Here is a 22,633-nt window from a genome sequence, read left to right as displayed (position 1 = left end):
ATAGGTGCCAGTTTCAGCTTCTGTCCATAACCTCCTTGAATGACACTCAAGCCATTCCTTCCAAAGATGGCCAATGAGAAGGTGCCCCACTCTGCCCCAGAATAAGAGGCAAAACTCTTTAGTAAGTCCCAGAAGGATTTCCTGTTTGATCTTAGTTTTGTAGGTTAGTGGTCATTGGGATCCTTATAAGTTGAATTCACTGTCCCTCAATTAAAATTCCTAATTTCTCTACTGTTTTGGTCACCTCTGCTACAGAACAAACCACCTAGAATAACTTTTTTTTTTCAGTTACTGTGTCTTATAATTCTGTGAAATGATGGACTCTATTGGAAAGCTCTGCTGGTGTCTCTAAAGAAAGAAAAGAATAAGTTCAGTCAGGGAAGGAGGCTCAGTCAATAAAGCTTTTGTACAAGTGTAAGGAACTGAGTCCCCATCCCTAGCACCTGTGTGAAAGCTGAGTGCAGCAGTGCACACCTGTCACCCCAGCACTGAGGATCAAGGTCAGGCTGCAGAGACTGGCAGATCCCTGGAGCTCACTGGGAGGTCAGCCTCACTGAATCAGTGAGGGCAGGAACAGTGAGAGGTCTTGCCTCAGAGAACAAGGCAGAGAGCAACTGAAGAAGACACCTGATATCTCCCTCTGCCCTCTATATGCATAAGGACACATGTGCAACACACACACACACACACCACACCACAGCACATGTGTCAGTTTATTCTACTTTAAGAGATAATCAGACATACAGGAACATTAAAACATAACCAGTCAGGCTATTACTCCCATTTAGGTCAATTCTTTCATTGGTAGAAAAATGTCTTTCATCCTTTACAATTCTATCAACAATATTTTCTTTCTCAATCCCAAATCTGTAACCATTCTACCAACATTTTCTCTTAACCTTACTAAAGATTCTTTCTTATAATTATAATAAATATGTTTTACTAAAATATTGTTTCCTCCGGTCTCATATTAACTCCTTACACTCATATTTCCTTTCACAGAGAAGGGATTACCAACTCTTCTCTTAAACAAAAAGTATTTTCAGAACATGGAATCATATTTTTACTTCTGTCTCAGAGGGGAGACAGTGGATCATGACAGGGGACACATGACAGCAGGAGGAAGAGGCTCACCTGGCAATCAGGAAGGTGACAGATCGCATTTCATCATCACGCAAGAAGCTGAGAGAGAGAATAGGAAGTGGGACTATAATATGAATGTCAACATTCTCCTTCACTTATGTACTTCCTCCAGTGAGGCCCCACCCCCTAAAGGTTCCACAACCTCCCCAAATACCAGCACCAGCTGGAGATCAAGAGTTTATGTGCATGAGCCTGTGGGGGTAATTTTATCTTCAAACCACAACTTCCTACCCTGGTCCCACAGTCTTGAGGCCATTTCATAATACAAAATACATTTAGTCCGATTTCAATAGTCCTATGGTCTTTAAAATAGCAACACTGTTCAAATGCCCAAAGTCTTTCTAAGACGCAAGGTAAACCCTCACTGTAAACTGTAAAACCAAAAGATAAGTTATATACTTCTGATATATAAAACATACATACTCAATCCAAAAAGGAGGAATGGGGACACAGTGAGGAAAAATTGAGCAAAAGCTAGACTGAAACCAGCAAGATAAATACCAAAACCTGTAGCTCTGGATCTGGCATCTGGGGCCTCAGTTTCAAAGAGCTTGGGCAACTCCACCCTTTCAACTCTGCTGCCTGACATCTCTCTCTCTCTCCTTCAGGCTTGTTCTACTCCCTATGTGCAGCCCTCCATAGCAGGTATCTCTAACATCTTTGAATCTCCATCACAACCCAGGCTTCAGCTTCACAGCTTTGCAGAATAGCCCCTCAGGACTTCTCAGGACCTCACAGGGACTCCAAGCATAACACACATTACCTAGCCACAGTAGCTCCCTGAAACCACAGAGTGAAAGTCGTGCCCCTACCCACCCAGTAAAGAACATTGCCAGGGTCTGCTACCAGCCTGGGGTGGAGCCTTTTTCTTTGAACCACAGTTGTATCACTTGCATCTGCTCACTGATACTGATATTGCTTTCTAGAACCAGGAAACTTCAGAATCTTTCTCCTTTCATAAGGAAGATCTTGCCTTTAGGGAAACTTTCCTGACTTTTTGGTGTAGAGCAGGAAGCTTTGTAAAGGCAGGAAGCCCTTTAAAGGTAGTGTCCTTTTCAACATATGCCTTAGCTACAACCTTAATCTTCCTGATGCTCTCTTCCTTCCCGCTGTGCACACTTTATCAGGAAGAATTATTGCATAGAATGTTATTCTGCCTTGAAGTTTCCTCCACTGGAGAAATTAGCCTATTCCTTTTTAATTCAGCTTCATGCAAGTTCTCGGGACACAGGCAGAATGCAGTCAGATTCTTTGATGAAATATCACATGAATGGCCTCTAACCCAGTTGCTAATAAAATCCTCAAACTTCATAAGCTGGGTGTCTAGTGTTCGTTGCACTCTCCGACCTTCTGTCTTCCAAGCCCCTAAAAGAATGGCCCATTACGTTCTGCCCTCAGCACTTAAAGCTTTTCTAGCTAAAGTTCCAAAATCTTCTAGTCTCTTCCAAAAAAAAAAAAAAAAACCAGCATGAACAGGTTTATCACAGCAACAAAACCACTTCTCTGAAGCCAATTTTTTTTAATTAGTTAATTCTCTGCTGCTCTAATAAAATACACAAAAAGCAAGTTGGTTAAAGGGGTTTTATTTTAGCTTACAGATACAGAGGAAATTCAGTCCTCTGCGAAGGCATGGAGGAGTGTGAGGCCAGCCTGGCAGTCAGAAAACAGACTGATCATATCTTCCCTCGCACAGAAGGCAGAGATAAATAATGGGAAATGGGGCTGTAATATAAAACCTCAAAGGACATCTTCAGTGACATACTTCGTCCAGTGACACTCCACCTCCTGAGGGTTCCATAACGCTCTCAAGCAGTGCCACCAGCTGAGAAACCAGCATTCACATATAAGCCTGGAGGGAACACGCTATATTCATAAATAATGCCAGTCTAATGATGATGAATCCATTAGCATGTTTGCTGCTAGCCAAGCACTTCCACAGATTGTTTCCAAGGTAAACCTTAGCCCCATTTCAAAGATGACAAAGTCAAAACTCAGAGCTATTGAGTCACTTGATAAAATCTGCATCAGTGTCACTGTGTCTGGCACTAGACTAGAACTGGATCTGTTAGTCTGTCTCTGCAGATCACTTTTCTCCCTCAGATCTTTGTCAGGAGAGTAGAGAGAGAAAGCATCATGTCCTTGAGTGACAGGTGACTAGCTGTACTCCCACATCGTTGTTCAGTAACTCTCAGCCCACAAATTATAAATGTGACCAGGGGAAAAAAGAGAAAATTTACTTTTAGAATATGTGCATCCTAACTCAAGAGGTTTTATTTGTTTTGACTTGTTCTTGGGTTTGTTTGGTTGGTTGGTTGTTTTTGGTTGGATGGTTGGTTGGTTTTGGAGTTAGGTTGTTTTTTGGGGGGGATTGGCTGATTGGTTTTTATTTGTTTGGGTTGTTGGGGTTTTTGGGTTTTTTTTTTTGGTTTTTTTTAGTTTTGTTTTTTGTTTTTGTTTGTTTGTTTGTTTGTTTTTGCTTTTTGCTTTTTTGTTCTCTACTACAAAGCCTTAGGATGGCCCTATGTAAGATGGCTGGCACAGCCACTATAATAGTGGCACAGCCTTAGTATGTATAACACAAAGATGCCAGCAGACGGTACTTAACGATAATTCTAGCTTATAATTCTAGCATCCTAGGATAGTAATAAAATGCATCTACTGCTAGACTAAACATACCACATACATGTGCCTCTTTGAGACATGCCCTTTTCTCATCTCCATTTGTTCAAGGAGTAAATAAGCACAGAGAGGTTGAGCAACCAACCTAACGCCATTCTGCTCATTATCATAGTGGTTGGGAGTCAAACTCTGCTCTTTGGCTCCAAATACCTTCATTTATGGCCATGTCCCTATGTTGCAGGGTCCTGTTTCATTGCTCCATATAAGCACAAGTACAGCCTATGCTAAGATTCAATAGCACAGCAGAGCTGGTTAAGAACTTTTCAGTTACCCCTCGTGTTCTACAGTGATTTCTGAGGTCAAAATCAAATTTTCTGATGGAACTCAGAAGCATAAATAAACCGTAATTCTACCCGAGCAATGACTCCTGAGCACAGGATAGGCTTTGGCTCAAGAACAAAACACAGAACTCCAGCCAAGAGAATTGAAGCCTCTGGCTTTCCAGAAAGGCACGTTCTGGAGAGACAAGCATCAGCTCCCAGCTGGCAACACCTCACTAGAAACCGCTAGCTTTCTCCTAATGGCTTTTCTTGCCTAGCCGTGCGCCTCTTATTTCCATGCTGGAGTGTGCTCTCCTAATCCGTGGTTCTCCGTGCCCTGTTAAATAATCATCGCTTTTCCTCCCCGGGGCCAGCTTCATTTCAGAGGAGATGCGTTAGAAATGTCAGGATTTCTACAAATCTCTTTTACATCGCTGCAGCAATGAGCCATCCATCTCACAGTCACTAAGCCCCTTACTGCTGACATTTATCCGGAAACATTATCCGTGGGCCGGGAGCTCTAATTGGCTTCACTGCTCTGCAGTACGTCTGGGGGCAGCTGTCTGTCTCTCCACCAAGGAAGGGATGCAGCCCTCCTCCACACAGAAAGGCAAAGCAAGGCAAGGCAGAGGGTTCAGGATAAGCACTGCCCCCCTCCACAAAGCCCCCGACTCCCACAAGTCTCCTCCATCATTCCTGCAGGAAGCAGCTATTCCTGGGCAGCTTTGAAGATACAGTGGCAGGCGCTGATTAACCTTCCACTCCCATGTTATCTCTTCACAGGAATTGACTATCTCCACCCAGACCTGGCCTACAACTATGTAAGTACAAGTTGATTTTAAGGTGTGAGGAATGTGTATTTTTAACCAACCTGCTGCATCTAATTACTGAGTGTTCTAGTACATGCAATAAATACATGTGCATGCCCCAATACAGGAACAGTGCCCCCCACCTCCCTCCCACACACACACTCACTCACATACGTATGTGTGTGTGCTACTCAGATATTCACGTGCACACAGGAAAACAACCACGTACTCAACCACTTGTGTGCTTGTACACACTGAATCAGCCCATCTTGTTAGGGCCACTATTCAGATATGGGAGCTGGCCACATGCCAAATGGATGGCTTTTTGAGAAGGATAACAAGCTGAAGTGTGGAGGAACGGACTACCAAGAAAGTAGACAGAGAGAGGGGCAGAGAGGAGAGCGGCATGGCAAAGCTTGAACCAATGCCAGCGGCAATCCTCAAGTGATAAGAATAATCATGCTATCTGGATACACTCTCTGCCTTTGCACCCCAGCAATTCATCCATACGATGGTCTCCTGATAAACCTACAAGCTCTCTAAACATAGCCAATCCCTTTATTTCAATTTCAGGAGGTACGCTATGCAAGCATTGGTGTGGTCATTTAAAGTTGCCCCGGCTGGATTACACTTTCCCCATAAGCTTGAACTCTCTTAAATTAAAAGGCGTGACCTTAGTGACTGAGGATTCCATTTAAAACAAAGGCTTAAGTAAAAAGGACAGTTAATAAGCAATGCTCTTGACAAGTCAGTCCTCTGGGTGCTTTGCCCTAGATGTGTCTGTCTATACTGTATAAAAGTCAAGGGGCTGTCTTGTGTTTTGTGCACTGGGTATCAGGAAATAGGATAATAAAGTTTCTGTTTATGTGTGTGTGTGTTAGATATATAATATATTATTAGATACTAATTATATTATGCTATTATCTAATGTTAAAATTATATTAGATACTAATATATATTTCCTAATACTAATATACGTATATATTACACATTATATATCATATGTTATTATATACTTGTATATTGTATTTATATTATACATATATATACTAGTATTAAAGAAGAAATAGTAGAAAAGATATATACATATATATGTGTATATATGTATATATACATATATATGTGTATATATGTATATATGTATATATACATATAAAATAAATCATGGATCATCCAAAAGATGTGTGTGTGTGTGTGTGTGTGTGTGTGTGTGTGTGTGTGTATGAAATGCATCATGGATCATCCAGTCACTGTGGCCTCCAAGGAAAATGACAGAAAAATAAAGCAAAGCTTTATTGCAGATGATAATAACTCATAGCTGTGGAGAAGACCATGATGGGCTTCCTGCACATGACAGTCTACACCACTGGTCCTGTGGGTCATATCTAGGGAACCCTTCTCTAGCCTGTCCCTGAAGCCACCTGCCCCAGTGCCCGCACCCATGTCTCTAGCTTTTCATTTCCTTTCTTGAAATGGCCTGGACTCCTCACCTTGGACAACTTTTCTCTGCATCCCTTTTATGTGTCCTCCATAAACACAGAGCCCTGAGATGTCTCTGATGGGGAGGCTGAAAAGAGCACATGGTTTGTTTTCTACTGTGTTCTGGTATCCCAGGGCCTTCCCTCTTGGAGGTATGTTTCTCTCATGGATGCTATCCTGAAGCCTAGGAGAATTGCCTATACCTACTGAGGCACTGGTATTTCCCATAATTTTCTTCAGCCCCAGGTCCCCCACTATGTCAGAAGTAGCCATATAGGACTATCACTGCCTTGTCTCCTGGAGGACCTCAAGGTGGGTGTGTCCCTCTTGTCTGAAAGACTAATGACACCTACCCTCCTTACTGTGTACAGATTTTAGCTCCACAAAAGCCTAGACCACAAAAGCAATTATCAACCTTTAGGTCACAGCCCCTTCAGCAAAAACCTTTATCTCCAAAAATATTTATATTATGATTCATAATAGTAGCAAGATTACAGTTTTAAAGTAGCACCAAAAGTTTTTATGGTTGGGGATCACAGCACACCATGAGGAACTGTATTAAAGGGCCATAGTGTTAGGAAGGTTGAGAGCCATGGCAAACCCACAGCTGAATCTGGAGAGTGCTAGCTGTGCTCAGACCAGCAATGTCAGACGCATCTGGAGACCCCATGGCTTGTGAGCGCTAAGCTTTTTCCCATTTATTCCTTTTCCAGAGATATGGATAAAGGCATGACCTATTTAGAAAGGCATAAAACAGATTCAAAGCCAGCCATAACACCATCAACCTGACTATCTGGGGCTTTGGCTCTATGTGTGCTTTTTTCATAAAACTGAATTCTGACCACACATTATATTCCCACATCTTCGTATGTTGTGAACATTTTTAAGTGTCTTCATTATTTGAGGGCTATGTGGAATTGCTTCACGCTGTAATTTAAGCACCACAACTTATTGTTGGGCAGCTGGGTGTGTGTTTACAGTGGTTACACTGTTGTAGGAGGGAGAGTGACAGGCAGTGACACACTCCATGGAGGCTCCGGACACACCTACTACTCTGCCCAGACACACCCACTATTCAGTCCAGACACACCTACTACTCAGCTTCTTTCCAGAGAAGAATTTTTCCAAAGATTTCTGGGGAAAAAAAGGATTTAAGAGGCACATTAACTAAGTTTCCAATTACTTTAACGTGTACTGTGGAATGAGATATTCTACATCTCCTATCATTTCTCTCACGGAAATTGCCACCAATGGGTTGGCAAGAGCAAAGGTAGATTTTCAGTTCACCTCAAGGGTGAGTTGTCTCATGAGTGAAGCTAGTAAGTACATAGGAGTGATAAGTTCCCCATACTTGAAAACATAGGCCTGGGCTGAGGCCACTGGGAGGGGACACTGAAGAGAGGATGTGTGTGCTAACTTTAATCTAGATCAGTGGTGCTCAACCTTCCTAAAGCTGTGACCCTTTAATACGGATCTTCTGAATATAAAATACAGTGACCCAAGAACATAAAATTATTTTTATTGATTTTTTTCATAATTGCAATTTTGCTATTGTGATGACTTGTAATATAAATATCTGCTTTCCAAGGATTTTAGGCAAGTCCTGTGAAAGGGTCATTCGACCCCCAAAAGGCGTTGAAAACCAACCGTTGATCTAGATAATAATATATAATAAATGAGTAGAAAATGTGAATTATGTTTAAAGATTTACGTGTTGATAATTTCATCTGGAACAAGGTCCAAACACTCATTAAAGGACCTGTAACCTTCCCAAGAATGAGTGTACACCTCTGTTTGTTTTTTAAACTTCCTGGCTCTTTGGCGTAGTGAGAAAGCTAAGTATTCTACCACCTCACTCTTAATTCCTCAGCAGAGAACCCTGAAAGACCAGCTCCCTCAAATTATGGTGTCTTTCAGTCTACGTAGAGTTGAGACCAAACCTAGCAATACAATTTGTCTTCTTATTTTTGACTAAAACTGTTTACACAATCATTAAGCGTAAGTGGTGTCAACCTGCTGAGGAGAGCAGAGACGGCAGCGGACGAGGATAGCACTCAAGCACTGAGTGAGAAAAAAATTAACCGACCTCATCTTCACATTACTAAGTAATTTAATGGCTTAGATGTGATGAGCTCACTCCAGAGCTCTTCTAGGAAAAGATACTTTGGGGAGGTACTTATTCGGGTTTTCCCAGAAACAAATCCCTGAGACAATAGTTTCAGCAGAACTACTTTCTATCTGCGTGGTGCCAGAAAGCAGAAATGGAGGCGAGAAGGTAGCCATGATAGGTACATTCTCAAACATGTGACCACTGCGGGCAGCTGGAACTTAACCCCACTAGGACAATCTGAGAGATGAATAAATATGTCAGAGTGCTAGAGTCATCTCACCTGGCATGGGACACCTGAGGACCCTGGGGACCCGACCCATCTCCCAAAGACACAGTCCTTAGTTTAGGGTTGATCCCAGCAGATCTTTATATTGCCTCTGGAGCATGGAAAACAGCCCCCATCCCTGTTTAAACAGTGGCTGCTCACCAGGAACATGCAGGTGTCAGCCAGAGAGATATGTGACAGCACCTGCTATCAGTGTGTGCTGTGGAAATCTCTCAAAGGTTAAAATGAACTAAAATGTTCTATATGGTGGGAACTAACTCCTCCTCTTTATTAATTTATTTTCAATATGAAGTAAAACTTCTACCCAAAGCAAAGTTCTTTTCATAGCTTTGTTATTCTGTGTAGTCAGAGAGAGAAAAAAAAAAGAGTGTGCTGGGTAGTTCAGGGCTCTTTCCACTAAACTAAGAATCAAAATACTTTGAAAATTGCAAATCAATATATAAATGTAAGTCTTTAGCGTTAATTTAATTCAACAAATCGACACTGCGCCTGTTGAGTGGAGAGCAAAGGATAACAGCAACCACTTCCATGATTATTCTATTGTTCAAGGGTTGAATTGCATCTCGGAGTCTGGCCCATTTGTAAGGGCTTACTATTTCAAATAATTAAAACTCTCCTTTTTCCCATCCCAATCACAATAACCATGAAATCAGTACTGGCCAAGAGAGTATTTTGGACCAAGTTAGAGCCTTATTTCCTCGTTTTCCCTGTACTGCAACAGTCTGAACCGTTTCCCTAGCTCAGAACAGTCACCATGTGTTAAGCCACTTGCAAGACTGGCAGAAGAGATGCCAGGAAGGTGCAGGCACCAGCTGAGTAAGGATGCAGGCAAGGAGTGTCTCACAGCATGGCTTAGGAGCAAGCAGATGGAGAAGTGACTCTGTTCTGTGACTCTTAGCCCATGATAATTCCAGACTTGTATCTGTAGCACTGGCTCAAGGCTGGGGCTACACTAAGTCTGGGGCAGAAGGACTGCTTCTTTAGGAATGTGTGGCTTGTGGAAGAGGTGACAGTTTTCAGAGCTTGGGAGCAGGTAGGGCAGAATGTCATCTTTGCTTTGTAGGTCTGCCTTGCTGAAGTCACAGCTGGTGGGCCTGCAAAATTTAGAGAGGATATTCTAGCTGTGTTGGAGTTTTCTCTGGGACTGGTATTAAGGCAAAGATTTGAAGCTCTCTATCTGTGAATTCCAGCTGAGTATATACAAAGACATTTTCTTTATTTCATGATTTCCCTAAACAACAAACTGTCAGATAACAAGTACACCATTCCTATTGTTTTAATTACTGTAAGTTTTGTAGAAGTGGGCTCAGGTATGTCCCATCTGTGGTCTGAGGTCTGCATATAGCCCGGGATGTCATCCCTTTCTCCTTACCTACACTTTGTTTGAATGATAATTCTAAGAATCTTAGAGATTATTTTTGGTCTCCTCCACTCTTTGCTCTTAACTTTCCTAGCCTCACAACCTTTTACTTGACCTGGGTAGGCTGACCTCTTTATCCGATACCTCTGAGCTCACTGGGAACCCGGCTGAGCAGTTGCACTTGTTCCTGAGTCCCTGCCTACTGCCTCTCCATCAGCATACCCTGACTTGTGCAGAGCCATCATCTCAGCTCTTTTGAGAGGAAAATGAAATTTTACTGAGCATCTAGCCTGTGTCCGTCCTGATACACATATTATCTCAATAATAGCTGACAGTGTCAACAAACAGACTTCCACTGTGCCCCTTTCACTAACAAAGAAAAATTCAAAGTCTAAGGTTGCACAATTAGAAAGTAGTATTTCTTTAGACACTCCCCCAAGACTCTGGTCACAAGCCTGGTCATTTATGTTGGCATCCACTCATCCTTCCAACAATTCGACTTACCTAAAATGTATGACTACATCTCAATTAGATCAAGAACCCTTGGTGCATGTAGTCTGTGTATGTTTGTATCTCTCTTAATATTTAGCATTATAGTTATCAGACATTTCATAAATACGCACATAGTGTTGAATATTTACTATTGTAAATGAAACCAAAAACTAGGTCAAACAATGCCCCTCTGCTAATGACAACCTGGCAAACAGAATCCTCTAGTGCCCAGCTCCCAAGCATCTCACAGGTAGATGTCACCCTTGGATTCCATGCCTGATACCAATGTCAGAAATAGGGACCCCTAGCTGAAGTCCCACAGACACAGGCCTGAAGAAAAGATTGTCATTTAGGTAAGGTGATCTGCACTCAGGCAGCCTCAAGCCACTTCTTGTCTATAACATCCCTCCCCTGGACAGAGGTGATGGAAATATTATCAAGATGATACAGTTTGTTTCCCAGGTTTGAGCATGACAGATGAGGCTTTGTTTCAGTTCAATTGTCAGACCATTAGGGACTCCACACCTGTAATTCAGGTGACAGAAGTACTTAAAAGAGAAAACAAGGCTACCCTTGAGGATCTGCTCTTCTGCCCTCTTCAGATGGAGCCTGACAGATCACTGTCCCTGAGAAGGTACCTGTGCAGAGCTCTGAAGTTCTGCCCCAGGGCTTGGCAGCAGTGTACACGCCAGGTGGCCCAGGGCTGCCATGATGAAAGAGTGATGGCTGGAGACAGACACTGTCCTCAGCCCTGGGTGACTTATGTCATGCAGTATTGATCGAATACATTGCTCCAGGCTTTTAGGCTCATTAATATTTAAATAGGTACATTAATAATGCATGTGAAATTGAGGCTTAAATACTCTTTGTGTCTTATTGAAAGGGAGGTGAGCTATTCTCAGCACTTGTGTGTGTGTGTGTGTGTGTGTGTGTGTGTGTGTGTGTGTTGACCAGTTCACAGGGGACTTCATCTCCAGAAAGCCAGAACGAATAAATAGAACTGTCTAAATGATCCCTTGGAAAGACCCTGGAACAAATGACTATAATTTTATTCAATCGGTGGATTAGAGGAAATGGTCCATTTTTATAAGGACATACTTGGTATGAAAGTGGAAGAAAATAAGCCTCATTTGATTAAATGGATCTCCTTCCTTGGGCTCCATGTTTATAGCAAAATTACAACTAAAAGCAAAGGAAAAAATCTGGTTAGTGAATTTTTTTTTTTTTTTTTTTTTTGGTTTTTTGAGACAGGGTTTCTCTGTGTAGCCCTGACTGTCCTGGAACTCACCCTGTAGACCAGGCTGACCTCGAACTCAGAAATCCACCTGCCTCTGCCTCCCAAGTGCTGGGATTAAAGGCGTGTGCCATCACTGCCCAGCCATTAATGAACTTTTACAAATTGCGCACCGGACTAGACTTTGCTTTACTAAACTTAGTCAATTTTTAAGGTATCTGAGCCCTACTCTAAGGTACTGCTCTAAGGGCCAGGATTGTAAAATGTAAGAGCAAAATATCCCTGCCTGCCCCTGGTGGTCTCCATGCAGTTATAGAATTACACTGCCGTGTGCTCAATACTCTCCTGAAGAACAAAGTCTTATGCACTTAAGAGTCCAGCAAAATCCACAAGACACACAGAGCAAAAAACTAGAGTAATAGATGGACTTCAAGAGTAGCAACTTGCATACTAGGGATAGGCTTGCTTTCTTGAGAGAGCATGTGGCAACTTCCTAGAAATCCTGTCAGTGGATCACTGCCATGTCAGTGATTGGACATTTGCCAGGAGATCTGCTCACATCTGGAAGTCTACACTGAAAGTGACCCACAAAAATCACTTCCTTGCTCCTAAAATTTCCTAAAAGTACTTGACATAATTTCATTTCATACACTGAGTTTAAGTCACTTACAAACCAGGATACTGTTCTTTCACTCATGAAAGACTCTCCTAGAGGTCTCATTCCCCAGGGAGATTATTAACTGAGATTAGCTAGCTAGCTCTGTGTATGTGTGTGTGTGTGTGTGTCTGTCTGTCTGTCTGTCTGTCTGTCTGTCTGAGTACACATGTAAGTGTTGGTATATATGTGTTTTCTATTAATAAATATTAAATTATGGAAGAATGAATGGATGGATGGACAGATGGATGGATGGACGGAAATGGATGAATCATAAGAACCACAGTTTCCATTGCAACCCAATGCCTATTCTTCCCTTAAAAAAATATCTCAGTCATTTTCCCTTGAAGACAAGTGTCTGGGTTGTTCATAACTCTAGAATAATCCCCTTGCTTTCTCTCCTAGTAAAACACTAATTCCCCCTTGAATCTGGAGAGGAGCTATAAATGTGACCTGATATCAGTCCCTTAATTAGCTTGAATTTCAAAATCAATTAAGATGCCTAGTTAGTTGAATTTTAGATAATCAAAGCGAAAATGTTCCCATGTGGGCCAGAACTTAACAGGTGTGCACTTTGAAAGAAGATCTGAAGGTCAGACAACAAATAAGCCAAAAGGATTCTAAACATCATAATTGACCTGTTGGCTTTGAAGAGTCACCTGCCATCACACAAAGATCGCCTACGATGGTCTTTGTACTCCATGGTTATTATAGGAACTCAAGGCATCAATCTTATAACCTTGAATCACCAAATTCTGTCAACAGTCAGCAAACTTGAAGAGTACCTCCAAGTTTTAGATCCGATCTCCACCTCTGCTTGATTTCAGGTATGGAAAAATAGTCCAGGTGACCCATGTCTAGAAATCTTGACACAATAATTTATATTGTTTAGCAAATTTGTAGTGGTTTTCTACATAGGAACAGAAAAGTCATGCAGGTCTCCATAAACTGCTGTGTGCTCGTGGTTTCAGTGTCTACGTCATATCCAAACGGCAGCATTTCATGACAGTCCTCCCGATCCTCTGTCTCTGAAATTACGTCTGCCCTCTCTTCCACTTCTGTGGTGCTCCCTGACTTTGAAGTGTTTACATATAAATATCCCGGTTAAAACTCTGCTCATTGGTCACTTATTCTCCACACTTTGACCTCATTAACCACCACCCTCTACAAAACAGCTTCACTACCGCAGGTGGAAAGCCACATTAGCCTATGGGCATGGACATGCATATCATGCATATTTAGAAGCCAGCTTGACAGCATGTTCAATTGGGAACAATGGTATTGGGTTCTTCCCTTAGGTTCAGGTTCCCCTCAAGCACAGGCTTTTGACCTGGGTGCCAGTCTCGGGTTGTTGTCCCCTCTCAAAGAACAGGCCTCTAATATAATGACAAAGTGGTTTCTTATCGCCAAAATAGTCATGCCACCATTGTCGAGTGGGCACATCTTGCTTGGTGGATCCATATTGGGGCACACACAGTCTACAGATGGGTGAGATCACTGATGAAGTTTCCTTCCCAGCAGCCCACATGGTACCTTCCATGCCTTGCATGGTAGTCAGCTGGAAGCAAATTTCCAACTCAGTGGCCTATAACCTAATTGAGAGCTACCCTTGGCTATAAGCTCTTACCATCTCTATGGGCAACCAAGAGCAATGCCAATAGCCTGTATTCTTCTACAGGCCTCTGAGACATCTCTGAACTGACTTAACTGTTTTTCTTTTTTATTGGATATTTTATTTATTTACATTTCAAATGTTGTCCCCTTTCCCAGTTTCCCCTCCTCAAATACCCTATCCCATCCCCTCTCCCCCTGCTTCTATGAGGGTGCTCCCCCACCTCACCACTCTGGCATTCCCCTACACTGGGGCATTGAGCCTTCACAGGACCTAGGGCCTCTCCTCCCATTGATGTCCCACAAGGCCTTCCTCTGCTACATATGCAGCTGGAGCCATGGGCCCCTCCATGTGTGCTCTTTGGTTTGTGGTTTCATCCCTGGGAGCTCTGGGGGATCTGGTTAGTTGATGTTGTTTGTTCCTCCTATGGAGCTGCAAACCCCTTCAGCTCCTTCAGTCCTTTCTCTAATCCTCCATTTGGGGTCCTCATGTTTAATCCAATGGTTGGCTGCAAGCATCTGCATCTGTATTTGGACATGTATTTGGACATTAGTTTTCTACCTGACTCAACAGAGTCAAGAGGCTTGACTACAGAGAAGGAGTCTATCTAAAGCATGGAAATAAAGAAAGGCACAGGACAGGATGGCTGTGCTGTCCACAGAGTAACAGTCTCCAGAATGTCCATGTCCTGACCCCTGCTGCCAGACACTGTGACATCCTGTGACATATGGAAGGGTACTTTGCCAGTGGACTTAAAATTAACTCCAAACAGGGAGATTTTCCAATGGTTAGTTTGTTGTTGGTGATGTGACCAAGATACATGAGAGCCACAATTAGAGTAGGAAAGGTTTGCTTTGTTGCACAGATTCAGTGAGTTCAGGGCATGGTCACTTGGTCCCAAGAGTGTGAACAGAGCGTTATGGCAGTGAGAACATCAAGTAGAGAATAACCCACTTCCTGGATGCGCAGGAAACAGTAAAACAGGAACAGGAAGTAGCAGGCATCCCCAGGATCCCACTTCCTCCAGCCAGATCTCATCCCCCGAAGTTTCCAAACCTCCCACAATGCCATTATCTGAGAGCCAGGCATTCGACTCATGAGCCTGTGGTGGGTGCTCTGTCTACCACTAACCATAACCCCAGCTGTGCCAAATGTAACCACACATGCTTTAAATCAAGAAAGGAAAGGAGGCACCAGGTTAAAAAGAGGCATGAAGATTAATGAAGGGTCTGAGTGGAGTTAGAATATGAGGACTCAACCCACTTTTCTGGCCCTGAAGGTAGAAAGTGGGATTGTGGGGAGGATAGGTCAAGAAGTGGGTAATGGTAGAGTGTGGGGCATTACTACCCCCAGCAGTTCATGGGAATACCAGTAAGCCAGTTCTGAGGCCAACAGTGACCTGCCTGATCCCCCCAATCTATTCCTCGTGGAAATCTAGCAGCTTACATCCTTGAGAGGCACAGGGAGCCAGATGGCATGAACACTGAGATGACCCATGTGACCAAAATCCACACCATGGGCCTCCTGGGCCTCATTCTGTAGATAGGACTGTCTGTGCCCTCCCCATTTCTCCAGCATGAGTGTTCTCAAAGCTGAAACTGCTCTTGACCTAAGTGTGAGTTTAAGGATATTTGGGGAAATTGGTAGAGAAATGTTTTGCTTTTTTTTTCTAAGCACATTCAGACACATTTCCATTAGAGACAGGGTGTCTTTTTTTAAGATTTTATTTATTTTATGTATGTGAGTACACTGTCGCTGTCTTCAGACACACCAGAAGAGGACATTGGATCTCGTTACAGATGGTTATGAGCCATCATGTGGTTGCTGGTAATTGAACTCAGGACCTCGGGAAGAGCAGTCAAGTATTCTTAACCACTGAGCCATCTCTCCAGCCCCAGAATGTTTTGCTTTAAAAGGCTGAGTTCCAGGGCTGACCTTGAACTTGGGTCCTCCTAGGCACCAGTGCTCTAAGGATACACCAACAATTCACAGCTAGCAAAATCTTCATCTCCTCTCAAGGCCCTCCAGTTATATGATTAAAACAAATGTCCTGCAAATGTGTGGACATACAGGGCTCTCTGTACTGAAGCCAAGGTTGTAAGAAGTGGAGGATTTTCCAGAGGTCCTGGCCCAGACTCTCACTCTACAGAGAGAGAAACTGAGGCTTGGTGGTCAGCAGACTATCACAGGTCAGGGTGCAAGTTAGAGCAAAGCTAATCTTGGAATTCAGCTCTCCAGTGTGTCTCAGTGGCTGCAGGTATCACTCTCACAACTGAAGTATGTATTTGAATATTCTAAAGTATATATTTGAATATTTGAGCCATTTTCTGTGCCTTCCCCGTTGCTTTGAACTGGTTTTTACTCCAACTCCAGCATTTACTCTTTTTTTTGGAAAATTGCCATAGGGATGTTAAAGTCTTCATTACCCTCCAGATATAGAAATCTAGTAGGCTTGGGATTTCCCATCCCCTCTTGGCTGCTATTGAACTGTGAGTCCCCACGTCAGGCTGAACAATGTGTACATCTTCTAGCGCCCCCTTCAGGACTTTTCCTGAAATTACATCTAGACATGGCTTGCTTCCCTACCCTGACTTCTTAATCAATCCTCTCTGGGGAAGCTCCTGAAGAAGAGGAGATGCTGACCTTACAGTTGAACAGTCTGGAGATTTGGGCAAAGCAAAATTTTCCATCCTATGTAGCCAAGCCAAAAAAAAAATCTCTGACGCAAAAATAAGATTAGCTTCTCCCACATGGTAACCTTGCTAGCTCCCAACCTACAGGAAATTATTTTTCACAGAGAAAGAACCCTTAATTACCAACCAATAATTAAAACCTGAAGCCAAGTACAGGAAGCCAGGGCTGAGCTCTTAGCAGTATTCTTTCACACAGTCCTGGGTATCACAGTGAGGACTGGGCTTTCCATGTAGCCTGTACGTACCCTCTCCACAATATAGAATCTGCTGGGTAGAATAATAAGATGTATTACAGTGTGTGGGAGATGTTTTCATTAAGCTATGGAGAGAGAGTTTTATAGCACTTGCATTTTATAGCCCTAACATTGCCAAGTTTTTAAGTAAGAGGTTTGGTGTATGTCTAAGACACTCAGAATGTTTGAGGACTCCTTGTGAATTGCTGCTAGGGAGGGAAGAAAGCACTGTTTAATGGTCCTTGGTTTTCCCAGGTCTAAACTATAATGGTTGCCCATCCCAGGAAGACTATAACTGCCTTCATAGTCATAGGAGAGAGTAATTATGCACATTGCAGATATGAACATCAGGGTTTTGTTGATCTATCAAAAAAAAATACACATCAGCTGAAGTTAAGTAAGGTGACTCACACCTGTAATCTTAGCACCAAGAAGATTGGCATGAGTTCAAGGCCAGCCTGAGACACAAAGTAAAATCATACCTCAAAAAACAACGGGAAACCAATAGAAGGGTCTCACAAATTTCAGATCATGGGGCAGGGAAAATGTTGAAATTGCCATGAAAGTTAGGCCATCCTTGGCCTCATATGGGGAGGAGAGAAGTGTAATTCTTTTTTTAAAGATTTATTTATTTATTTTATGTATGTGAGTACACTGTAGCTGTACAGATGGTTGTGAGCCTTCATGTGATTATTAGGAATTGAATTTTAGGACCTCTGCTCGCTCTGGTCAACCCTGCTCGCTCATTCCCTGCTCACTCCAACCCAAAGATTTATTTATTTATTATTATTATACATAAGTACACTGTAGCTGTCTTCAGACGCACCAGAAGAGGATGTCAGATCTCATTATGGATGGTTGTGAGCCACCATGTGGTTGCTGGAATTTGAACTCAAGACCTTCGGAAGAGCAGTCAGTGCTCTTACCCACTGAGCCATCTTGCCAGCTCGAGAGAAAAATGTAATTCTAAGAGCAGAGGAGCCAGGAGGGTTTGAGGCAGGGACATGGCATTTTTGCTTTCAGGCATGAAAGCAGAAAATGACTCCCCAGAGTGTTAAAGGTATCAAGCTGTTCTGGTCTAGATGCTGGACCACCTTGCATCTCCTCCTCCTCCTCTTCCTCCTCTTCCTCTTCCTCTTCCTCCTCCTCCTCCTCCTCCTCTTCCTTCTCTTCCTCCTCCTTCTCTTCCTCCTCTTCCTTCTCTTCCTCCTCCTTCTCCTCCTCCTCTACCATACCTTCTCCTCTTCCACCATACCTCCTCTTCTTTCTTCTTCTTCCTCTTCCTATCTCTCTCTCCTTTCCTTCCTCCTTTCCTTCCATCCCTCCCTTCAGTGGCTCAGTGCAAAGGCCACAGTCACTGCATAAGTGTCCGCAATAGTGACCAGATTGATACTGAGCCATTTGATCCAGGAAGTCCCTTGCTGAGCTCCTTACAGAGAACAAATGTCCTCTGCACATAACAGTGTGGTTCAGGAACACACCAGCTAATCACTCACAAGCAGGCATGATTATCCAATACTCGGTGACAGTTTGGTTGGAGAGTTCTTTAGCTCACAACCCCATCTCCCTTCATGTGCAGAGTTGATTGTGAGTTAACAGAATCTGAGGTCCAGGTTGTATTTGCATCTCTGCTCTCTCCCTTCCTTTGCCTTCAGATGTGCTAACCCCTAGTGCTTGATCCCTTTCATTTCTGTCAATTCACCCTGGCCAGTAAGGATGCAGCGTGGTTATTTACAGTGTCCCTGGCCCTGTATGTTACATGAATTGTTGCATCTACTCTGCATCTTATATCAAACACATACACGGTTTGTACAGTCAAAAGCTCTGCTACTGAGCTCTACCTCTTGGGCATGGGCACTTTCTCGTTCACCTGAACAGAACAGAAAACTGAATATCAGAGAGGCTAGTGGCTTACACAGCCAGGGAGCAGAAAAATGTGAAGCTCACCATCTGTCTGTCACCACCTCATTCAACCTGACCCTCCTTCAGTCATCTTCTGCAAATGCCACTGCCAAAAACAGTGACAAACCTCCCAAACACTGACTCTCTCCCTCCTCCATTCCCTCAGCCTGCCCTCCCACACTCTCCTCTATGTAGTCACTACTCTGGTCCTATCATAAATATCCTGGACCAGGCCAATGTCACTCACATCCACAAAAGCAGCTTGCTCCCACTCTTTGAACATATTTTCCCTCAAACAAGCAGAAACTAAAGAGTTTGTTGCTTCCCTGCCTATATCCACCTGAGGGGTCCACTGCCCTTAGAATTCCATCTTCCTCCTGTAGACAGGAGATGGTTCCTCTGTCCCATGAGACAAAAGATGGCCTGACTTCTATGGCCTTTTCAACCATTTTTCTGCCCCAGCATCTGAGACATGTGCAACTCTTCCTGTGCCCCACACACACACTGTTAGGGCCATCTCAGTTTAGGGACCTTTCCCTGTTTGGTCACTTCCTGGTTCTTCATAGTCTATAGTTGTGTGTATGCTTTTGGGACGGGGTGGAAAGGTGAAGTGGGGGATGCCTGCCCATTGGAGCACCAGCCATCTTGGCTGTCAAATATACTTTTCTATCCTCCACAAAGTCGGTGGCCAGGCCCATGTATGCAGTTAATCAGCACTTACATGGCTGGGGAATGAGTGTTTTACTTAAAACCTCTATGTTAGCCTGTACCCTGTTGTTTCTGCTGGCCATGTGAGGTGATTTGAATGGTAATGGGCCCCATAGGTTCATAGATTTCTATACTTGGTCCTCAGCTGGTAGAACAGTTTGGGAAGGGTTGGGAGGTGTGGCCTTGCTGGAGGAGGTGTGTCACTAGAGACAGATTTTAATACTTCAGTAGCCTCCTGCCTGAAGGCTCTCAATGTGAGCACTCAGAAGCTCCAGCCACCACGGCCACCTGCTACCTCCCCTCCAACATCATGTATTCTTGTCCCTCTGGAACTGTAAACCCAGAATAAACCCTGCCTTCTATAAGATGCCTTAGTCATGCTGCCTCATCTCAACAATAGAAGAGTCACTAAGACACCAGACTTTCTCCCCACAGCTTCTCCCTTTGTTGTGCCGAGGGTGGGAATGATTTACTTAAACCTGAATCACCACCAGCATCTCACTATAAAAGAAAAACTGTCTGCCCCACCGAGAATCATGTGATCAAGAATTGGGTGTGTTTTCATGTTTCCTGGCTCGGGCAGAACTGTTGTATTTCTTCATAGCCTGAAGCCGAGGAAAGAAGGCCCTCTATGCAAAACTGCCTTGTCCAGTCCCAAAGAAAACAAGTGAGAGGAACCAGGGAAGGGCATGGCAGTGGCTTTCTTATTGATTTTAACTCTTTACGTGCAGTTAGCTGCAATTTAATTTCCAGAGCACATCTTCTCTTCTCAAGCTGAAAAATAACCAAAGTTTCTTCTGTGGTAGGGATGAGTATTTGAAAGACTTTGAAAACTAATAAGAAAAATTATACAAAAGTATTTGAAAAATAAAAAGAAATTGTATGTAAATATATATATATATACACACGTGTATATATATATATACATATACATGTATGTATATATACATATATATATATGCTTGTTTAATTGTTATTCCAATAGAAGGAAATTTCCAAATATGGAAACTCACAGGACTCAGCAGAAATAGGTCATTGTAGTGTCCTCACTATTAATATGAAACTCCTTACACCATATTTACAAATCTTTGCACAGGAAAACAAACCTGCCTTGGAAAGAATGTTTATAATTGTAGTCATGGATGATATCAGCTCCTCAGAGGGAGCACTTAAAATATCAATTTAAATGCAAATGAATTTTATCATTCTAAATTAGACTCACCCCATTATGTTGAGATTAATATAAAAATAATGTTGAGTACTAAATTGCAAGTAATTAATATTGACATAGTGAAAAATGTACAGTTTCATTTTGGCATTGGGGGGTTGAGGGGAGTCTTGTCTGCATGTGCCACTTCGTGTCACGATCGGTGTCCTCCGTGCATGGCAGCATAGTGTCTTGATTAACTTGAAAGGGAGACAAATTGCACTGGGACATCACAGAGCCCAACAAGCTGTCCTCTGGATCTAAAGAAAAAAGCACTGAGGCCTGTATTTAACTGGCAAAATCGCACTTAAAATTTTATTTCCTATTTGCACAAGCATAAAGTAGTAACACTAAATGGAAAATGAGATCTTTTTTTTTTGTACTCTCTGATTTTTAAAATAAAGTTGTACTAGAAACAGCCACTCTTGTGTTAGGGACAACTACACTCTTGTGCCTCTTGTGCTAGGAACAGCCACACTCATTTACTTCCTTTGGTTTTTAGAGCTGAGCACCATGCCCAGGGCCTTGCACGCACTAATCACGTGCCCTGCCACTGAGCTCTAAGTAACAGGCTTTTTTACTTACTGGCGATGACTGCATTCCCGCTATAAAGGCAAATTGTGACACAGACCATAGGGCCTACAAAGCCTGAGACGTTGGCTATTTGAACCTTTAAGAAAAGGTCTGCTGAAACCTGTTGATTTGACCAATCATGATCAAGACCAAGACACAGGCTTTACTGGAAATACAAATCTAGAGAGGACAATGTGAGTCCAGTCCCCGGGGGTGGGGGGGGGAGCATTTTCTACCTAGGTGGCATCTGGCGGGCAGGATGCCACACATCTCCAGGATGGAACTCTCAGCTGTAAGCTGGAAGGATTGGACTCTCATAACTGTGAAATCATACAAAATGCCCCCCCTTTCCAATAAAACTCCTGAGCAAGAAGCAAAAGCTGTGTTGCTTTTGTAAGGAGATGATCATCTAGTGCTTTGGATCTATTTAAATACGCCAATACACCCTCGAGAGTGGCAAACATGTCTTAGCACTCACCAGAGTAGCTAAGTGATTTCAAAAAGGGTTTCTGGTTTTTTGTTTTCTTCTTTTGCTGTTTTCTGGGTTTTGTTTTGGGTTTTTATTTGGGGTGGGGGCGTTGTTTTTGTTTTGTTTTATTGTTGTTTTATTTAGTTTGGTTTATTTTTCTGGATTGTTTGTTTGTTCAAGACTGGGTTTCTCTGTATAGCCCTGGCTGTCCTGAAGCTAGCTCTGTAGACTAAGCTGGCCTCAAACTCACAGTGATCTATTTGCCTCTACCTCTCAAGCTCTGGGATTAAAGGCATGAGCTACCACTGCCCAACTAGATTCAGAAAGTTTTGTGTTCAAAGGCCACCATCATTTCAAGTCCCCAGAGTTGGCATGGAGGGGCAGAGTCACTTCAGGACTTGGTCCCAGGAAGCATGGGTGGAGGAATAAGAGACTGAACAGGGAAGATGGACTTCACTGGCTAATGCAGGAACCTTGCTGTGGGCAGCCGCAGCTCACTTGCACCCAACATTCAGAGGACATAAGTTAGAATAGATGTGGCACAGTTGTGGACATTTATATACCCACACCCAGCGCCATCTGTCTGTCAAGTGACAGGATAGAAGAGGAACAAGGGCCAGTTCTCTAGACTGCTACAATCAGAAGCAGATGGGGCTTCAGAGATCCAGAGAGGTCCAGTTTCATGTAAGGTGAATGAATCAGTGTGCACTCACATGCTAAAAACAAGAA

General features: G+C 43.0%; 1 protein-coding gene across 1 annotated transcript in view; it reads left to right on the top strand.

The window, feature by feature from the left end:
* Pcsk2 (proprotein convertase subtilisin/kexin type 2) overlaps positions 1–22,633 on the top strand; it is a 263,586-nt gene that overhangs the window by 139,656 nt on the left and 101,297 nt on the right. Inside the window, exon 5 of the mRNA XM_021150157.3 lies at positions 4,866–4,903. Coding sequence (XP_021005816.1) covers positions 4,866–4,903 — 38 coding nt within the window. The remainder of the gene's footprint in view (positions 1–4,865; positions 4,904–22,633) is intronic.

Source organism: Mus caroli, unplaced genomic scaffold (assembly GCF_978045245.1).
Source record: "Mus caroli unplaced genomic scaffold, Mus_caroli_1 scaffold_2, whole genome shotgun sequence".
NCBI classification, from domain to species: Eukaryota; Metazoa; Chordata; class Mammalia; order Rodentia; family Muridae; genus Mus; species Mus caroli.
The sequence above is the reverse complement of the archived record's forward strand: the minus strand, read 5'-3'. Positions and strand labels throughout refer to the sequence as shown.